The sequence below is a fragment of the Alexandromys fortis genome, unplaced genomic scaffold (genome assembly GCF_014885135.2).
Source record: "Alexandromys fortis isolate MF-2015 unplaced genomic scaffold, M_Fortis_MF-2015_v1.1 scaffold_6, whole genome shotgun sequence".
NCBI lineage: Eukaryota > Metazoa > Chordata > Mammalia > Rodentia > Cricetidae > Alexandromys > Alexandromys fortis.
In genome coordinates, this window is record NW_026067902.1 from 12869539 (window position 1) to 12889195 (window position 19657).

The 19657-nt window shown below is 42.3% G+C and overlaps 1 protein-coding gene across 1 annotated transcript in view; it reads left to right on the forward strand.

Moving 5' to 3' along the window:
- Nucleotides 1–14055, forward strand: part of Atp8b4 (ATPase phospholipid transporting 8B4 (putative)) — a 168797-nt gene extending 154742 nt beyond the window's left edge. The window contains exons 26-29 of the mRNA XM_050134452.1: nt 170–415; nt 6101–6239; nt 9798–9928; nt 11889–14055. Coding sequence (XP_049990409.1) covers nt 170–415; nt 6101–6239; nt 9798–9928; nt 11889–12170 — 798 coding nt within the window. The 3' untranslated portion in view covers nt 12171–14055. The remainder of the gene's footprint in view (nt 1–169; nt 416–6100; nt 6240–9797; nt 9929–11888) is intronic.
- The last annotated feature ends 5602 nt before the right edge of the window (nt 14056–19657 follow it).

Below are 19657 nucleotides of genomic sequence, written 5' to 3' on the forward strand. Positions count from 1 at the left end.
TTTGTAATCTGGTAAGTAGGTTCTTCTGGGAATAAAAATACGGTAATGTTTTATTCTAGCCCAGTGAGTAATAGGTAGCAGGTGATGCTTACAATGACCTTGTCTGTTTCTGAGGATAGGGAATACAGGGCCTCCCTGACTCTTCTCTGAAACTGCTCTCTGTTTACAGGATGTGAGCGACCAGAACAGCATGGACTATCCTCAGCTCTACGAACCTGGACAGCTGAATCTACTTTTCAACAAGCGTATCTTTTTCATCTGTGTGGCACATGGAATCTACACTTCGTTAGCCCTTTTCTTCATTCCCTATGGGTCCTTTTACAACGTGGCTGGAGAAGGCGGGCAGCCCATTGCTGACTACCAGTCCTTTGCGGTTACCATGGCCACATCCTTGGTCATTGTGGTCAGTGTACAGGTAACCCTGTTCCCTAAGCCGCTCTGCCTTGGTGTGATTGGTTTACACATATGTTGAAGTTCACTATCTGCTGATTCTGCTTGTTAAGGTTCCGGGCTGGGAATAACTCTACGGGAGTACAAGGAATTCTGTCTGTTTGTGTGTAGATGTATGCATTTGTGTGTGGGTGCACTCACCTTTGTCCGTGCGTGAGGAGGCTCAGCGCGCTATTAAAATGGCATATTAAGGAGAACTCTGATAGGTCTTCTTTCTTGGTCTTCTGCGCTGTGATTTGGTTTGTTTTCTGGTGCAATTGCGTTCATACAAACTTCTGGTCCATGAATACCAGCGGCACCGAACTGATGTGGTGGGTGATACAGCCTCTGTGTTACTTTGGTTTTGCTTATTAAGTGAACTGTTAAAATCAGAAGATCTCATGTCACAGGTCACACGAGCATTTCTTGAGTATTAAGTAAATGGGTGAGATAATAAAAGGGGAATTTCCTCTCTTCGATCCTATCATAAACTGAGCTTGCCCAACCATTAGAGAAGAATAATGAAAACTAACTTGCTTCTCCAGATTATGTCTACAGTCTTTGGACACATCTAAGGCTGGTTCTCAAACAGCCTGAGAAACAGTTCCCCGTGCCGAGCCTAGGACAACAACGGATGCAGCCTGGGCTGTGGTCTCTCCTGAGGTTCAGAAGCCTTAAAAAAAAAAAAAAGCAAGGCCCTGTAGAGGGGGAGGCCCACACAGAACTTGGGCACATAGAGTAAATTTGGAAGGAGCAGAAAAGTATAGAAAAAAATTAAAATTCATCCACAGTTCCACACTGGTGCTAACATGGCAAAAATTATAGAAATCAACTTTGTGTGATTTTATAATTTTGTTTCGCACTTATCTTTGTCTCCTAAGTATGTAACTTGTCTTTGGATTATTCTCTGAAATGTCCCTTTTATGGCTCTAATACTTGAGCATATGAACATAGCATCCAGGACACTGGTAGATTCCTTCTATGACTTTCACTATGAGAAACGGCACAGTGGCAAACTTTCATATGCCAAATCCTCAGTGTGTCTTTATTGTCTGAAAGCATATTCTTTATTGATATTTCACTTTTTTTTTTTTGAGACAGGGTCTCACTGTCTGGGCTGGAACTCACAATATAGACCAGGCTGGCTCCTGACTCACAGAGCTCTACCTCCCTCTGCCCCCCCCCCCGGGCCCCCACATTCTGGCATTAAAGGCATGTGCTACCATGCTCAGCCAGGCTGTCTTCTTAAAAGGGGAATTCTAGGTCCAAGACTATATGGAAGTTTGATGTTCTTATTTTAACTCATTGCAAAACATCTTCTTAAATAGATTTTTTTTTCATCAGATGAGTGTAAAACCCCCTTCTCAGCCAGGCCTACACCAATAAGAGACCATTAGTTCACAATGTCGAGTCTACAGCCTCTGGCTGCCTGGGACATAACTGATGTTTAAAAGTCTTTGTTATGTTCACAATTTAAACAAGAATAATTAATAAAACATTTCTTTTGAAATAATTATAGGTTTGCAGAAGAGCTGACCCTGTAGTTGACAGTGCCCGAGTCTGCTCAGCCTGACCCACAACCATGATGGCACCTACGGAAATTAGAAGAAATCACCAGTATTATTACCTAAACTACAGGCGTGGCTCAGGCTTCCTTAGCTTTTCTGTGAATAACTTTTCTCTGTTCCAGTGTCCATCACAGGGTTCCACAGGGTACTTCGCTGTCATACTGCCATCGTCTCTGACCTCTGACGGCTCTGTGGTCTTTCTTCTTCTGTAATAAATCTGGAGAATAGTGGTCAGAGGGTTTGTAAACTGCTCTGCAGTTTGCATGTCTGATGTTTCCTTTGGAGACGTCTGTGGGATTCTAGGAAGGGTCAGAGAGAGGTGTTGTGTTCTTCATGTTTCTTCTCTAGAGCACAACCGCTCTGTACCCGTGAGCACTGTGTGTATGTATCACGTTCTCCTTGTCTATCTGTCAGTTGATGGACATCTAGGCTGATTCCATTTCTAGTCTGTCGGGTTGTACTGTAGCATGCAGGGTCCAAGCACTGGGTACAACCATTTTTTTTCACCTAGAAATCTCCATAGTATCTACTGGCACCATGTAAGCTAGCCAACAAGGTGGAAGCTTCCCTGTCAGTGAGAAATTGATTTCTGTAGGCCCTACAACCAAAGCACGTGGTGTTTTCACCAGTACAGTCTTATTGTCTAGTGACGGTGGGCAACCAAGAGCAACGGTGGATAGCCTGTGTTGTGTGAGGGGTAGGCTCATAACAATAGGGAATATTTCATGCCTGGCTCTGAGAATTTTGTTTAATAATTCTTGTCTTTTGGGACCAATACTCTCCACCAATACAGGGAACTTTCATTCAAACTCCTTTTCGTTTTAAGTTTTTCCCTCCTTCTCCTTTATAACATGTATGTTTCCACCTGCCTTCCACGAGCACTTTCTGGCTTTTAATCTCTATAGACACTCCAAGCAGTCTACTACAGCTGGACCAAATAGCTTTCCTTTAAGTCTTCTTGTATAACCACCACACTGATTTCCACAGTAGCAACACCAGTTCACACTCCTGCTAACACCGTGAAAGGGTTCCCCTCTTCCCAACACCCCACTAGCGTTTGTTGACACCTGCTTTCTCGATCTGAGCCCTTTTAATTGAGGTGGAATCTCTAAGTAGTTTTAATTGTCACCAAACGTTTTACACTCTTGTTCTAGATCGTTCTTCATCTACCTCTAATGAAACAAATTTGGAGCTATTTGTTTTGTTCTCTGTCTTTTAAACTTTTTTCTTTTTATTGAAATAGATTTTTTTCTAATATAATATATCATGATTATGATTTCCCTTCCTTCTATTCCTCCCAGTTTCTCTCCATCATCTGGTATCCCTCCCCTCTGGGTCCACTCCTTTTCTGTCTCTTAATAGAAAACCAACAGGCTTCTAAGGGAGAATGATATATACTATACTATAATCTAATATATAATAAAACAAAAACTGTATTCATGTTTGCCAGTCATGGTGATTTAAAGGACCTTGTTTTCCTGGTGTCCTCCACCCTCTCTGGCTCTTACATTCGTTCTGCCTCCTCTTCCTCTGGTTACCCTGCGGGGAAGGATTTGATGGAGGTGTTCACTTAGGGCTGAGTGTTCCAGGTCTTTCACTCTCTGCTTGCTGTCTGGCTGTGGGTCTCTGTATTTGTCCCCATCTGGTGTGGGAGGAGGCTTCTCTGATGCTGACCAAGCAAGGCACTGGTCTATGAGTACAGGGGAATGTCATTAGGGGTCATGTTATTGCTACTTTTTTTTGTATAACAGTGGTGTTTGGGTTTACACTGCAGCGGTCGGATTAATAAATCACCAGTAATAGATATTTGAACAAGTTTAATAACAAAACCAGACTCACGAAACCAAGGTTCCAGCGGAGTAGCCAGCGGAGACAGGAGAGGAAGGGAAGGGGCGCGCAGCTTTTGCCCGCCCAATATATCAGTAAACAAACGCCTGAGGGCAGCCCGCCCCCAAGGGGAGGGCTTATCCCTACATTACACTAGGTCCCTGTGCTGTTTAGTCTCAGATTCTTGGTCACTCAAGCAGTGCCAGGCGTGGGTTCTATCTCATGGAGTGGGCCTTATGTCAAATAAGATATTGCTTGGTTACCCCCACAAGTCCTGGGCCACAATCTCACCAGCATATCCTACAGGCAACGTTGTATTCCAAAGGCTTTGTGGCTGGGTTGTGGTTTAGGACTGTTTTTATTTTTCCTTTCTCTCTCTGTCTTTACTCTTATCTTCAATTTTGACATGTAAACAATGGTATGGTTTTGATTCAGAATGCTGCCGAATACTCCTTTAGCATAGGTTTTGAAGGTTCCAATTTCTTGTCAAATTGACACTTTAGCTAATGCTCACATCATTATTTATTTAGAACTAATTATAAATTTCCTAGAATCATTGTGAGCCTCCTTTTTTTTTTTAAATTCTATGCTACAACTGTTCTGAGGTTTTGTTTTGATTGATCTGGGTACAACAATATCTTCCAGGAAATAGTTCAGAAAGGGGATTTGAATGTTAAAATTTTGAGCTTAAATATTCTTTATCTTTGTATTTAAGTACTATATTGGGTGATAACAGGAGTACTGAGCGTGAGAGCTCCTTCCACCGCACCCTGAACCCCTGTCTACCTCACGGGTACATTTCTATCTCCCGGTTCCCCTGTGGGAGGGTGATGTCAGCTGATCCTTTCCCCTCAGTACCCTTTCGGTCTAAAAGCTTATGCTCTTTATTTTATTTCTCTGATGCTAGCTGAATGTGATCCTCCCCCCGCCACACTAATTTGCCTGGGATTTGAAGAGTCCTCTCAGTTTGAAAACCTAGGCTGCTGCTGATTGAGGGCACTTGGCTTCTATCAGATTTTTGATTGGCACTTCTTTCTTATTCCTTCACTTTGTTCAAAGATCTTATTAATTGTATATTGGGCTCAATATACCTACAGGTCCACAAATTGTTTCCACTTCTTGGTTTGTGTTCCCTGTTGTTTGCATCCATTCACCCCAGGATATAAATTTAGCTCTCATCAATGGTGATTCTTGTTTGGGTTTTCTGTTCGAGTTTTAAAATTAGAAGTGGTGTTTTCCCCTCAGGCTTGTATCATATCCCCTTAAGAGATATCACAATGCTTAGCTGTTGCGATAGTCCTTGTCTGCCACATTTATTAGTTTCATTTCAATGGGAGATGCTTGTTCGTTTTGCTAGGTCTTCTACATGGGTAATAATTTCTTTTCCTGCTTGGAATATGGGACCAGGCTATTTCCTTTTGCTAGTGATGAGCTGACAGATGATGGGAAAATGAATTGGTGGTCCTGGTTTAGTGTCCTGGTAACCAAAAACACCAGATAATTAGCGGGTTGTGACCAGGCTGGACAGCAGGGCTGTCTGTCTGCAGGTATAACAACCCTGTAATTCAAATCTTCTGCTTCCAGGGTCCCACTGCTACAGTCCTTCAGAGGGAAGCAAACTGCAGTGGGGGTGGGGAGCCTGTTTCCATGTCGACAGAGGATATGTTTATATCACAGAAAGGGTCCCTTCAGGCAGAGAAGGAATCTGTGATCTTTTACCTGCACATCTCCTGAGGCCTCTGCCGTGTAAATAACATTGTTGTTCCCATAAAAGACACCGGAAGGGAAGAAAGGCTTGGGAACACACTCCCAGGTCACCACAGATTTTATGATCAAAAAGTCAAAGATTTTTCATTGCTGTGATTTGAGTAATGAAGACAGGGGTCATCGAAATGAGTGGGAATTTTCATATAAAAAATCACACGTGTAAAAATAACTTATGAAATTTTACACACAGCTCATAAGATGTTATTCCCGCTACATGATTTTTCCCAATAGAAATATTTTGATAGCAATTTAGAAAAGCATTCAATTGTCTTGTTTCTTGTTAAAAAATAAACCCCCTAGCGTTTTATTCCACTCCTTGAGACTGTTTCAGCCTTGGCAGATGCAGATGCCCATAGAGCTGAGCTCCAGCCACTTGTCCGACATGCCCGTCTCCTGGTGTGTGTGCAGATGTGGAGGTGTGCGCAGCTGGCCTGGTGGTCTCAGAGCAGTCCTTGGGGCAAGCTTCTGCTTACAGTGACTCCTCTTTTTGCATTTTATTGTATTTGCAGATAGCCTTGGACACCAGTTACTGGACGGTGATTAATCATGTCTTCATCTGGGGCAGTGTGGCTACGTATTTCTCCATTTTACTGGCCATGCACAGTAACGGCATCTTTAGAATCTTCCCGCACCAGTTCCCCTTTGTCGGTAAGGAGCTCTACCATTGTGAGGCCCTGGGTCACACTGAAAGTTCTTTGTCTTTGTGACTTGGTTTTTTGTGTTGCGTGGGACTAAAAGTGGCTAACAACCTTTTTCCTAGACGTTGACTCATGTCTCTGAAGCCTTTCAGATTTGAAGGGGATCCCAAGAGACTGCTGTTTCCCTTGCCGGGGGCAACTTAGAGGTGCTAACAGCCGAGATGCAATGCTCTGTGCCCTAGAAAACAAGGGGGCATAGCTTGTGCATTGGGACAACTGTACAGGCTGTGAAAAGTTCATTTGTTTTGCAGAGAAAAGAGGAAAAAATGCCCAGTTCTCCTTATACCAGGATAAGCATATCTGCCAAAGCTCCCCCATAGACATTACCAGCATTTAGATAAAAGAGAAATGTTGCAGGTGTTACTGCTCTCTGTAGATTTCTGAACATCCTTCCAGAGGTGGCCAGAAGAGATGGCTGAATAGATAGTCAGGCTTCAAACACCAACTCCACCACTTAAGAATTGAGTGATGTTGAACCCATTTTCTAGCCTTTCCATGATTTAGGATTTATTTATGAACTGGGTTATTAATTGTTCCCATTTTCAATAGAAAGAATTGAAGATCAAATGAGTTGCTACATATGAAATGTGAAGATGTATTCTAGCTAAATAAATATTAACTCTGATGATACTGTTTGTCTTAGTTAGGGTTTCTGTTGCTGTGATAAATACCATGACCAAAAGCAGCTTGGGGAGGAAAAGGTTTATTTCATCTTACGTGTTCTGGTCACAGTCTATCATAAAGGGAGGTTGGCGGGAAGCTCAAGGCAGGAGCCCAGACATGGAGGAACTGACACAGAGACCATGAAGGAACACAATTTATTGGCTTGCTCTCCATGGCTTCTTCAATCTGATTTTTTCTTCTTTCTTTCCATTTTTCTCCTTCCTTCCTTCTTTCCTTCCTTTCTTCTTTTTGTTTTGTTTTTGAGACAGGGTTTCTCTATGTAACAGTCCTGGCTTTCCTGGAACTCTCTTTGTAGACCAGTCTGGCCTTGAACTCACAGAAATTCACCTGCCTCTGTCTCCCAAGTGCTGGGATTAAAGGTATGTGCTACCATATCTGACTCATCCAGGATGACTAGCCCAGGAGTGGGCTTACAATATGAACCTGCCCACATCAATCATTACTTAAGAAAATGCTACAAACTTACATATAGGGCAATCTTATGGAGGTATTTTCTCAACTGGAGTCCCTCTTTCCAAATGACTCTAGCTTGTGCAAAATGACATAAAAACTAGCCAGAATAACACTATCCTTCAAGAGGATGTAACCTGATGATTATGTTTGGGAGCACCATGGGAGAATTTGAATGTCTGTCTGATGGGGTAGTGAGGAACCCCTAGAATTCCTTTAAGTCTTGAGGTTGCATTACTCAATAAGGAAGGCACGTCCAGTGTTCCTGTGCTCAAGTTCACACTTCCAAATGACTCTGGAAAGGTCACCAACTTTTACACAAGAACTATTAATATACTTTCCAAGTAGTTTTTAATTCTCTAGTAGAGTTGAGTAAGTGAAGGGCAGAGACTTTTGGAGTTCACTTCAACAACCTAGGAAGGAATGATGCACAGAGATAAGTCTTGTGAGCTCAAGCAGGCAGCACAGTGCTTCAAATCCATCCTATGATTATCCCAGTCTATGTAGGAGGAGGCCGACTGCTTATTCGTTCCTGGCTGCCCAGAACTTGAAATAATCACACAGAAACTGTATTAATTAAATCCACTTGTTGGCCAATAGCTTAATCGTATTTCTAGCTTGCTTTTATATCCTAAACTAACCCATTTCCATTAATCTGTGCATTGCCACATGGCTGTGGTTTACCAGGTAAAGTTCCATCTAACATCTGTCTCTGCCTTCTTTCTCCCAGCATTCAGTTTAGTTTTCCCTGCCTGGTTCTATTCTATCCTATCACCAGCCAAGGCAGATATTTTTATTCATTAACCAATAAAAGCAATACATATACAGAAGGACTTCCCACATCAAGCCTAGAGAACTATTCTCACGAGACTGACCTGTGCAGGATGTGCCACCAGATCGATTCTGAAGTGGCTTCTTCACTGATGCTAGGGTTCTATTTCCATTCAGCTGTGCTCAGACACCGTTCTTCAACTTTGTCTCTTCTTACATGTACAGTAACTTCTTCACATCCTAACAGTCTTGCTCAATACACCACTAATACTTTGTTTACCAAAAGATTCCAATCATGCGGAAAAACATGTTGGTTAGTCATGGGAACACACCAGTTAGGAAAGGAAGACTCAAGAACTGTTTCTAAGTCTCACTTTATTTACTTCTGTGTTACCAGATTTGAACATTTTGTGCATTTCCAATCCTAAAGACCACTCTAACGTGCAAAATGGGACTACTTCCCTGGAGAATGTAGTTTGTGTACAGACTAATTCCTTTTAGTTAAGCACATGCCATTCCACGAATTAATTACTGAGATCTAATGAAAGTTTACAAAAGTTAGATCAACATTGGGGTTTTGTAAAAAAAAGTTTTTTTTCCTTCGTAACTAGGAGCAACGGATGGGTGGTGGGGGGAGTGGCTTTAAAGCAAAGCTTTTTTTTTTTTTTCAGCATTGCCTGTGGGTAATGAGCATCAAGGAGCTCAAAAAGACATCTAATTGATTGGGTCAAGTTTGCTCCGCCCTTGGTTTATAGTAACTGGAGCCAGAGCTCTTTGGTAGACAGATTTTCTCTCGGAAGCCAGAAAAGGCAGACATAGCCATCAGTAGCCAAGCTTTCATATCCAAAACCCATTTGAATGGTGTTAACATAGGTGCATGGGTGGGAGGGGGGTAAAGACCCTGTTGATTGACGATATCATGATAAATCCATAGAAAATGAGCTCGGACAGGGATGGTGTCTTCCCATGAAGTCTGCCTGTCTACCCCTTGCTCCCTTGATTAGACAGACAATAAATACGTGAAGAGTGTAAAGTCTGGAAGCTGGCTTCAGGCTTGGGGATGGGTTTCTCCGGCCCACCATCTCTCATGTTGGGTAGATGCATCAGTGGTCATGGAGAACTCTTTTCATCAACCCAGAAGCCTCCAGGATCATCTTAGATCTTTAGCTCCTAACCGAGGGAGCATCAAAGGAATAGCAGGCTCCTTTAGAGGCAGCTTTTCTGGGCTGTTGCCTGGCATTTCAGAAGTTAGCCTTGTGCTAGACACAGTGCATCCCAATGACATAGGCAGCCAGTGAGGCCCTTGCTTGACAATGGGTCTGAATCAAAACATTAATCAGAAGTTCTAATCTGATCATAGATCATAAGGTTGAAAGAAGGAATTGAGTCAAACGGGATGGAATGTGGAAGAGGGGATGCCTGATCAGGCTAGCAGTTCCCCAGGGTTTTGTAATAGTTTTAAACCTTTTTTTTTAAAGTTTATATGATTATCAATTTAATTAATAATCACTAACTATAATTGTAAATTAATTTATGTAATTATACATATTTTATAACGATGCAGTGTTTTATACCCGGGATGTCTGTGTCTCTCTATTGGTAGGAAACGCATGGCACTCCTTGAGCCAGAAGTTCGTCTGGCTTGTTGTTCTCTTGATCGCAGTGGCTTCGGTCATGCCGGTGGTGGCTTTCAGATTTCTGAAGATGTATTTGTACCCAAGCCTAAGTGATCAGGTATGCTGCCATACTGTGAGTGCTTGAAAGCTGGCCGGTGGCTCTCGTGAATGGTGTCCTTCTCTGTCTGAACAGGTGCACAAGGAATGAGCAGTGACATTTCCACACATCCACAGCATCAGGATGCAATAGACAGAATCTCTCCTCCCCATGCTAGTGTCCTCGGCTTAAATGTCAGCGAAGAGAACTGTAGCAGGCTAAATGTGGATAGGGAGTGGAGAGTTAAAGTATTTTTACCCCTGACTCTGGGAAAAGAAGTTCACTGGGATAATGCTGTAGTATTTCTTTAAGAGAAGAGCAAGCTCTAGGGAAAGCTAAGGGCACCAAACAAGGAATCCAGACAAGTCAAGGCAAGGGATCTCATCATTTGGGCAGCTGCTAGGTAAAAGAGAACAAATAAAGCAACGCTGGGCTAGGCTGGAACACAGGACGGGAGGAAAAGGAGGAGGGGAGACGTACTGGCATCATCTCATGAGGAAAGATAATGGGGCCAGATCAGTGAGGATGAGGGCTCCAAGGTGGCCTTTCTTACTGTGATGTCCCTTACATTCCGGGCGGGGGGAGTGTGAAATGATTGGCAGAGTCCTTTATGTCTGTTCTTTCCTGTTGGTTCTGAGCTCAATCCAGCCCAGGAAATGATGGGCAACCTGAAGATGCTCATTTTTCTTGTGTTAAAGATGATTACCATGATTTGCTTAATGAGTGTCTTCAGACCTGAAAGTTAGAAGTGAGCACTCGTGCAAAACCTCTGGTCATTTTCTCTACTTAACCTTTACAGGGAGATAGAAGATATGTTGGAAAGCCACCTAAATGATGTTACATTCTTAAATATTTTTGAAATTTCATATGAGGATTACATCTAGATCATTTTCCCTTTCCCCTTCTCCCAATTCCTTCTGTGCTCCCCCTCCCGAATTCATAATTTCTTCTTCTGTGACTGTGCTGAGTCTGTTTACTGTTACCTGGACAGACATGTGCAGATAGGGCACACACTTCTAGGGATGACCGCTCGAGACCAGACAACCTGTATGGGAGCTTGTCCCTGAGGAAACGGATTCTTCCTTTTCTATAGCCACTGACTCTCTGTAGCTCTTCATCTGGGATAGGATTCTGTGAAATTTGCAGACAAGTGTAGTCCCTGCCCCTCATTAAAGAAACTTCTTTGCAGCAGGTGGAGCCGACTGTAGAGAGCTGCACTTACCAAAATGCAGAGAACAACTCCAATGATACAATATCTGCATCTGCAACACAGCCCTACACCTGAGGCTCAGAAAATGTTCCTGAAGAGGGGGCAGGGGGAGCTGCAGCTCTAGATAGTGTCCCGGAGACAGTAAATCCACCCATCAGCTCTCAACAATAGACTTAGTTCTTTAAAAGTCCACACATCCACATTCATATTCGTGCATCACACACACACACACACACACACACACCAAAACAGAATAAATAAAAATCCTGAAAATTTCATGATAAGCTGATCTTCTATAAGAGGGGAAAATTCTGACTCCAAGTTTCCAAATTTTCTCCTAATCCAGTAACTGCAGGACCCAGACAGACTGTAAAAGGGGAAAGGGGAAAAGACTATAGGTATTGGGACTGTGTTCATAATATTTCTATACAAAAGTATACTCGAGATCCTGGGCTCTTTTCCCAGCACTGTTACTAAAGCAAAGCAAACACCTCCCCCAAATTCAGCAGATGAAATGGAGACAGTAATGAAATTTATTGGAATATTTCTTGTTTACATAAGATTTTTCTCAATAGGAATAAAAAAAACCCCTGCTTGGTGCCTAGTGTGATCTTTGGGGTGGAGAATATTGTGGCTTTTTGGCTTAAAGTTTCCTTTTGCAGAGAAGGGGAATGTTTCCTTGCAGCAGACACTCAGGTTTTATTCAGTGGCCGAATGTCTGGAGTCTAATGTTTGGGTTCATCATCTCACCGTGGCTCTCGTCCTCCTCAGATCCGCAGGTGGCAGAAGGCTCAGAGAAAGGAAAGGCCCATCCGAAGCCGAAGGCCTCAGACCCGCAGGTCAAGCTCCAGAAGATCCGGGTACGCGTTTGCTCACCAAGAGGGCTACGGAGAGCTCATCACATCTGGAAAAAATATGCGAGCTAAAAATCCAGCCCCGACATCAGGGCTGGAAAAGATGCTTTACAACAACACGAGCTGGATTGAAAATTTATGTAAGAAAACCACAGACATGGTGAGCGGCTTTAGTCACGATAAGACAGTGAAACTGTGAGTCAAGACAGACTTGAACCACAAGGCTTTCTTTACACCTCCTCTGGGGCTGAGCTTCAGCTGCTCAGGGGCCAAGAACAGGGCAGATCGCCTTGCTTACATCTGTGGCCTCCAGTTGTCAATGCCTGTCACATACTGGTGTGTTCTGCAGGGAACGGGGCCCCATGGGCACCATCCAGTTTGTGAGTCTGTGGACCAAGCCCTCCGTCAAGAGACAAGCACAGAATTTTATTAACTTAAACATCAATTGATCTGAATTTTGAATCTTATTTATGGGGGAGAAAAAGCTTGTAAATTAGCATCTACACTGGATGGGTCCTGGGTCTGTAAAAGGGTGAAACGCAGGTTTACAGATACACCGTGTATGTGAGGCTCTGCCTTTCCCAAAGGCAACCACAGAGTTTACAGTCTGCAGTATGGTGCTCTCAGACTGAGAGTCAGTCTCTCTCCAGTTGTGACCTCAGTTTACCAGTCCATCCCGGACAACAAACTGTCACGTGCCTGAAGAACACGCAAAAAAAAAAAAAAAAAAAAAAAAAAAAAAAAAAAAAAAAAAAAAAAAAAAAAAAAAAAAGCCCATGGAGTTCCCTGTTTTCCAAACCAGCCCAGGGACAAAACAGGCTGAATATCTTTGCAGAGGGGCTGCTAATGTGGTCAGATTTATTCAGAAAGTGTTTAGTCTGTTCTATGTAGGGACCAAATACGGGAGTGGCTCCCCAGGAAGTCTCCGAATGTCCCCGTGTGGCTTGTGTAGCGATGTCAGTAGCCATCTGTAGCACGTTACAGACTGCGGATGGAACCCTCAGAGTGGTGGACCGCCATACTCTTTCGAGAGTGTTCCGTATAGCCTAGTGCCAAAGCTGCTGATGGATCCCATTTTCAAAAGTTAAGAATTGAAAGGGAGTGGGTTAATAGGCAATCTCTACTGTTACTATTTACTCAGGTTTAGGTCATGGAGACGCAATTCCTCTTAGGATCCAGCTGTCTTGTTTATAACTCAAACATCTAAATAGACGGATGGGTGGGGCTGAGCTTTAAAACAGAGATTGTAGGCCGGACTTGGGATGGCTGGACGAGCCACTAGTTTCTTTCCTCCATAGGCTCTATGCTCAAATTGTTGCTCTGCCACCTTTTACCTCTGTGGTGGGCAGGCGATGTGCCTTTGGAGACCGGGTTTCCTCCTCTACCCAATGAGGAGGGACTACCTACCTCAAGTGGTTGATGACCATCAAGCACAAGTTCTCAAACTATTAGGAATACAGTTCTCAATAGGAATGTACAAGTTAGGCTTCAGATAGCTCCTCATCAAAACCACAGCCACCGGAAGAGACCGCAGGACCTGGGCTGTCAGTCGTGAGTGGGATGAGGTGAGATTGCTAAGTATGATAGAAAGCAAGTGAAATTATAGCCCGGGGAGTATATTTAGCTGCAAGGAAGTGAAATAAAGCATCAGGTCTTACTAGTTTTCCAAAATCAGCCTTTGGTTTTCTCCTTTCTCTGGTCTCTATTCAATTGCTGATCAGGTGAAAGTACTTTCCACAGAGAGCTAGCTAATCCTCTGTGGCCTTGATAGATGACGGGCTAGGATGGTTTTAATAGGTCAGTGTCCCCTGCCCAGGTGGTCTTGGTTTCTAAGGGTAATTCTTTTCTGAATGGTACTTAATGAGACAATATGTATTCAGGAATCTAATACCTAGAGCTTAAACCAATGACCAAAGCTTGTAGCTATTTCTTTTTTCTCTACATATCTACCTAGAAAAAAAGTAAGATGTGTGTGTGTGTGTGTGTGTGTGTGTGTGCCTCATGATCAGGTTCAGTGTGCTTGGTTATGTTTTATAACAACTTCACAAACTTTGGAAATTTTCAGTAAATTTTTTGCAACTCTTGGTGTTTTGTTCATTATTGGGAACTCACTGGGGAAATTTTTCATTTCATTGTTCCCTCTTTATCCCCTCCCCTCATTCCTCACCCTCTGTCCCTCCTTTCTATGCCTGGGGAAAATGGGGAAATGTCCATTAGAGTCAAGAAGTAGATGGACCAATTGGATCCATGTATAGTACTAGATAGAAATGGTCAATTTTGGAAAGTTCAGTTTAATTTTTGAAAAGCTAATTATGAACAGATAATGCAGAGGATTGTGGGAGAAACATTTTATTAGTTTGCTTTGGTCCTGTGAGAACCAAGGAAACTTACACAGCTCACTGTAAGATACTGAACCAGATGGGATAATTTCGAACCTGAAGATGAAGGTTGGTGGGGTGGTGGTGATGTAAATAAAAAAAAATTTTAATTTTATATAAATGTATCAGACTATTTGGGGAGACTCCCTTTTTTCAAAGGTCCTTAGATCTTAAGTTGTGCTAATCTTAACTTTTAAAACCTCAGGCCAAGTTTGAACAATTCCAGGCAAGAGCTAATTGTATTTCCCTGGGGTATGTGTGAAGAAGGAAAGAAAAAAGAGAAGGTGAAGCAAGCAAAAGGGAGAGAAGACAGAAAGGAAAAGCCAGAAGGTGGGAGGCGGGATAAGCATTCTTAGTTCTACGTCTCTTGAGATGCTACGATTCTGCAAAACAAATACGATCGCTCTAAAGAACCCATGAGATTAGAGACTTGAATAACAAAATTTCTTTACATCCTGTATGAGTTCACGAAAAACCCTTTGGAACAAATCCAGGAATTCTGGCTTCTCATATCAGCGATGCCTTGATTTGTGTGGCCAAGACTTGCAGCTGCCTCCTATGGGGCTTTGTATCTTCATCCATCACCTGGGAGCTGGACAGATTGGTCTCCAAGGTCCTTTCTCATCTGCTCATTCTGTGACTGTTCTGGTCCTCTGCACTGCTATGTGCAATTGACTTTGATTGTTAAGAGTGTGGGGAGCGGGGAGGAGAGAAGGGGCAGGCAAGGGGAATCGAACTGGATGTTCTCTTGAGGGTAGGGCCTGGCTTTTGTACTGTTTGTGTTCATCTAAGCAGTCCCTGTCTTGGGCTCCTGACAGAGATGATTCTCCCAGGTTTTTCTGGAGACAGATTTCTCTCACCTTCCTTTCCTTGCTACCATTTTAATATCAAAGATACGCAGACCAGAAGGTCAGATTCGCCCACCAAGTGAGAGAAAGCCACTTAAAAGTAGCTTTTCTTTGTCTGAAGTCAGGTTGAAAAACAGTGCTGGAGTAACATTCTTCATGGTCATGGGGCAGTGTGTGCACGGCTTCAGACTGTGTTTGCTGGGCCTTACAGCCGGTAGTGTTCAGCACATCCATGCTCAGCCTGTTTTTGGTAAACTGAGGTATGGTGAGATGAAGCGCTGAATCTTTGATATTTTACAGAAAGGCCTGCTCCCAGTCAGACGCCAGACCAACCCCCCCACAACCCCCCCACACACAAGAGAAATGAACATGTCTCAAATAATTTTTTTAAAAAAAATCACTGGAAAAGATACACCAGAAAGCCTTACTTACTATTTTATCACAGTAAGTTCCATCACTCTGTATGTACCTGATCAAAATCCCTAAGACTGATTAAGTTGGTAATATTGTTAACTCTGCCTTAACGTGATTTTGGATCAATTAGTAGGGGATTAAGGGAGAATCCAGAAGCTGCGACTTATAAGCTTTAATGGAATTTTGCAGGACATTGGTAGGATGCTTGCAGGGAATGGTGATTTCCAGTTTTGTACTAACATTTGGCGTTATAAAGGTCTACAGTTCACTCTACTGCGTCATGTCCCTAGTCCTCACTAGGAAATCACAGACTTTTGCAATTCTCTAAGCTAAGCCTTCTTCAGAGCTGTCTGGAAGCCAGAGATACACTGCCCTTGTATTTCAAAGTGCTCATTGTGACAGAGTTGGAGGCTTTCTGGGAGAATCTTTATAGCTTACAGTTACAACTTAATGAAGAAAGGGACCTATCTGTCCTAAAATTTCAAAACTCCCTGGAAGATACATCCTAAATTCTTCCCTCCCAATAAATCTCTTGAACGAGGTCTAGGAGACAACCATCTTGCAGAGTGGAGCAGAACTGCAACTTTTTTGCTGGGAAACCTTCCCCTAGTGCAGCAGAGTTGTTAGACTCTGGAAGACCCAAGCAGTGCTGTAACAACTTCACTGGGGAAACATCCCAGAAACCTTTCCCTGGAGCAGAGCTGTAAGCTGCTATGATTTGCTTTGTAATTTGCCATTCCTCTCCTTTCCACCTGTTCCCAAATATCTGGTGACTGCATCCCATATAACTGACTTGGAGGCTTAATATTACTTATAAATGCCCAGACAATAGCTCAGGCTTATTAGTAACTAGCACTTACATTTTAAGTTAACCATATTCCTTACTTATGCTCTGCCATGTGGTGGTACCTTTATTAGCATGCATATTCATCTCCTGCTCCCTCTGTGCCTGACTGGTGACTCCTGACTCTGCCGTTCTCCTCCCCATTATCATTAGTTTGGCCATCTTGTCTTTACTTCTACCTCTATAGATCTATGTATGTTTCTCTTAGGGTCTCTTGGTTGTCTAGGTTGTCTGGGGTTGTGGACTGTAGGTTGGTTTTTCTTTGATTTATGTCTAGAAGTCAATTATGAGTGAGTACATATTATATTTGTCTTTCTGGGTCTGGGTTACCTCACTCAATATGTTTTTTTCTAGGTCCATCCATTCGCCTGCAAATGACAAGATGTCATTATTTTTTTTTTTACCATTGTGTAGTACTCTATTGTGTAAATGTACCACATTTTCTTTATCCATTCTTTAGTTGAGAGACATGCAGGTTGTTTTAGGGATTATTTCTATAGTTCATTACCTGATTTTTCTTAATTCAGTCTCTCATTTTCTGTGGAAATAAAGTAGAGCCTATTTCCCAAAGTTTAACTTTCATTTTGATCTTGATGCCTTTCATCTTTTATCCATTCTCATCATGTCTGTTTTGTGCTCTGTCTTGGGTTTAAATGTCTATGCAACACACTGCCTTCTACACAGAGATGACCAGAACAGAAGCCAGAATGAAACCATCAGACTTTACCATTAGTGCTTGCCTAGAGCACAGAGAGTTTGGAGCAACAGATCACAAGGTGAGAACACCCAGATTGATCATTATTTTAGTTCCAAGTTAAGTTGGAACCTATATGCTGTATAAGCATTGCAGCTTGGACAGAACAGTATCCTGGCATTGGGATACTCGTGAGGTCAGAAAGAGATAGCGATATGCAGAAAAGACAGAATCAGATGGGAAAAAAACTGACATACAAACTAGTTAATACAGTTTTGTAATGTCTTAAGGTGTATAATTTAGGGTTTTTTGAGGTTTCTCTAATTATTAAATGTCTCTACTTAGAGCTATAAACTTTTGCCTTAAGACTATCTTTATTTTATCTTGTTTGTTTTGCTGTATGCATTTTGTTTAACTCTAAGATATCTTTGTTTTCCTCTTTGATTTCTTCAATGACCCGCTAATCATTCAGTAGTGTGTAGTTTCATCTCTTTGACTTTGCCTATTTCCCATAGTTTCTTTTGCTGTTGATTTCTAGCTTTATCCTGTTTTAATCAGATAAAATTCAAGGAGTTATTTAAATTTTCTTGTATTTGTGAGGACATGTATTTTGTGTTTCAATATATTATCTGTCCGAAGTTCTACTGGTTCCTGGGAAATATGTGTATTTTGTAGTGTGTGGGTGGGGTGTTCTGTTAATGACTAATGTATGATGTCATAAGTTCTAGTGTTTCTCTATTGTTTTTGGTCTGGGTTATCTGTCTATTGGTGAGAACAGACTATGGAAGACACACACCAGTAATATGCTGAAGTTAATCTGTGACTTTGTGTTTACTAATATTGTAATTTTAGTGTGTGTTAGTGTGAGTGTGTGAGTCAGTGTGTGTGCCTGAGGGCATGAATGCACACTGCATGGTGTTTAGGAACCCGAGGTAGTCAGAAGAGTCATTGAAACTCCTAGAAGTAAAGTGGTTGTGAGCTGCCATGTGGGTTCTGATAACCACATCTGTAGGTCTTAACCACCAAGTCATCTCTCCGGCCACGGGTCTGCCTTGGTTTAGTGCATACATGATTAGAATTTCAGGGTCCACTTCTGAGATGACTGAGACAGGGTTTTGTTGTGGATGGCTTGTCCTCTTTCATACCGTCTCCTGTAGCCCCCTTCTCTTCTGAGCTGGCCTTAGTCATCATCTGTGAGAGGTGATGACCCTGCTCTCTGACAGGGGATCGTGTACTTCTGACTCAATGCAGGTATCACCTTAGAATAAACTGATACCTGGTATTCATCCTCTGCTCAGTTCTTCCAGCGATGCTATGCTTATAAACTCAGTGTAACCGGCAGCTCGACTGGACACCCCGTGCTGAGGAACTTCCCTTCTCTTGGCCTGAAGTGCTTCCTTACTCCCTTGCTCCTGCCTATGAGAAAAGACAATAAATCTTGCTTTTATTGACCTCCTGTGATCTTTAAAGTAGTCTGTGTTAAGTTGGAATAGTTCCCAACCTCAAATGTACTTTAATCTTCCTTAGAAATCCCAGCATGATCTGGGAGGGAATTCCTTAAGGCTAACAAACTAAGGAAATAGAGAAACCAAGGGAAAGATGGTAGTTGAAGAATAGTTTCCAAATCCAAAAAAAAAAAAAAAACCTGAAATTCAAATTGGAAAGGAGTAGAGTGTCCCATTCAAAAATTCATACAGTCCAACTTCAAAAGTTCCCATAGTCCATAACAGTCTCAAACTTATTTAAAAGTCTAATATTCAAAGTCTCTTCTGAGATTCATGCAATCTCTTAACTGTAATCCCCTGTAAAATCAAAATCAAAAACCAGGTAGCCTATTTCCAACATGTAATCACACAGGCTATACATTACTGTTCCAAAACACAGGGAATGGAGCATAGTGAGGAAATACTGATCTACAGAGCTAGTTCCAGGACAGGCTCCAAAGCCACAGAGAAACCCTGTCTCGAAAAATCAAAAAAAAAAAAAAAAAAAGAAATACTGATCTAAAACAAGACTGAAAACCAGCTGGACAAACTCCAAACCCTACTTCTCCATGTCTGATTTCAAAGCACTCTTCAGATCTCCAATTCCTTTCAGTTTTGTTGACTGCAACATACTTCTTTCTCTTGGGCTGGTTGGACTTCTTGTTAGCAGCTTTCCTTGACAGGTATCTTATAACTTTGGCATCTCTAACATCTTGGGGGCTCCAAAACAACCCAGGCTTCAACTTCACAGCTTCATGCAATGGTCTCTCTAGGCCTCTGACACACACCTGACCTCAATGATTTTCTTTATGCTGTGGGACAATGGTTTGTACTCTGTCAATTTTATTTTTATAAAATGCTGATTGGTCAGTGGCCAAGCAGAAAGTATAGGTGGGACAACCAGATAGGAAGTAGATGTGGGTCAATGAGAATAGGAGAATTCTGGGAAGAAGAAAGTCCTAGTCTGTAGTCCTGATCCAGCCATAGAGCAAGCAAGATGTGACTGCCTCACCGAAAAAGATAC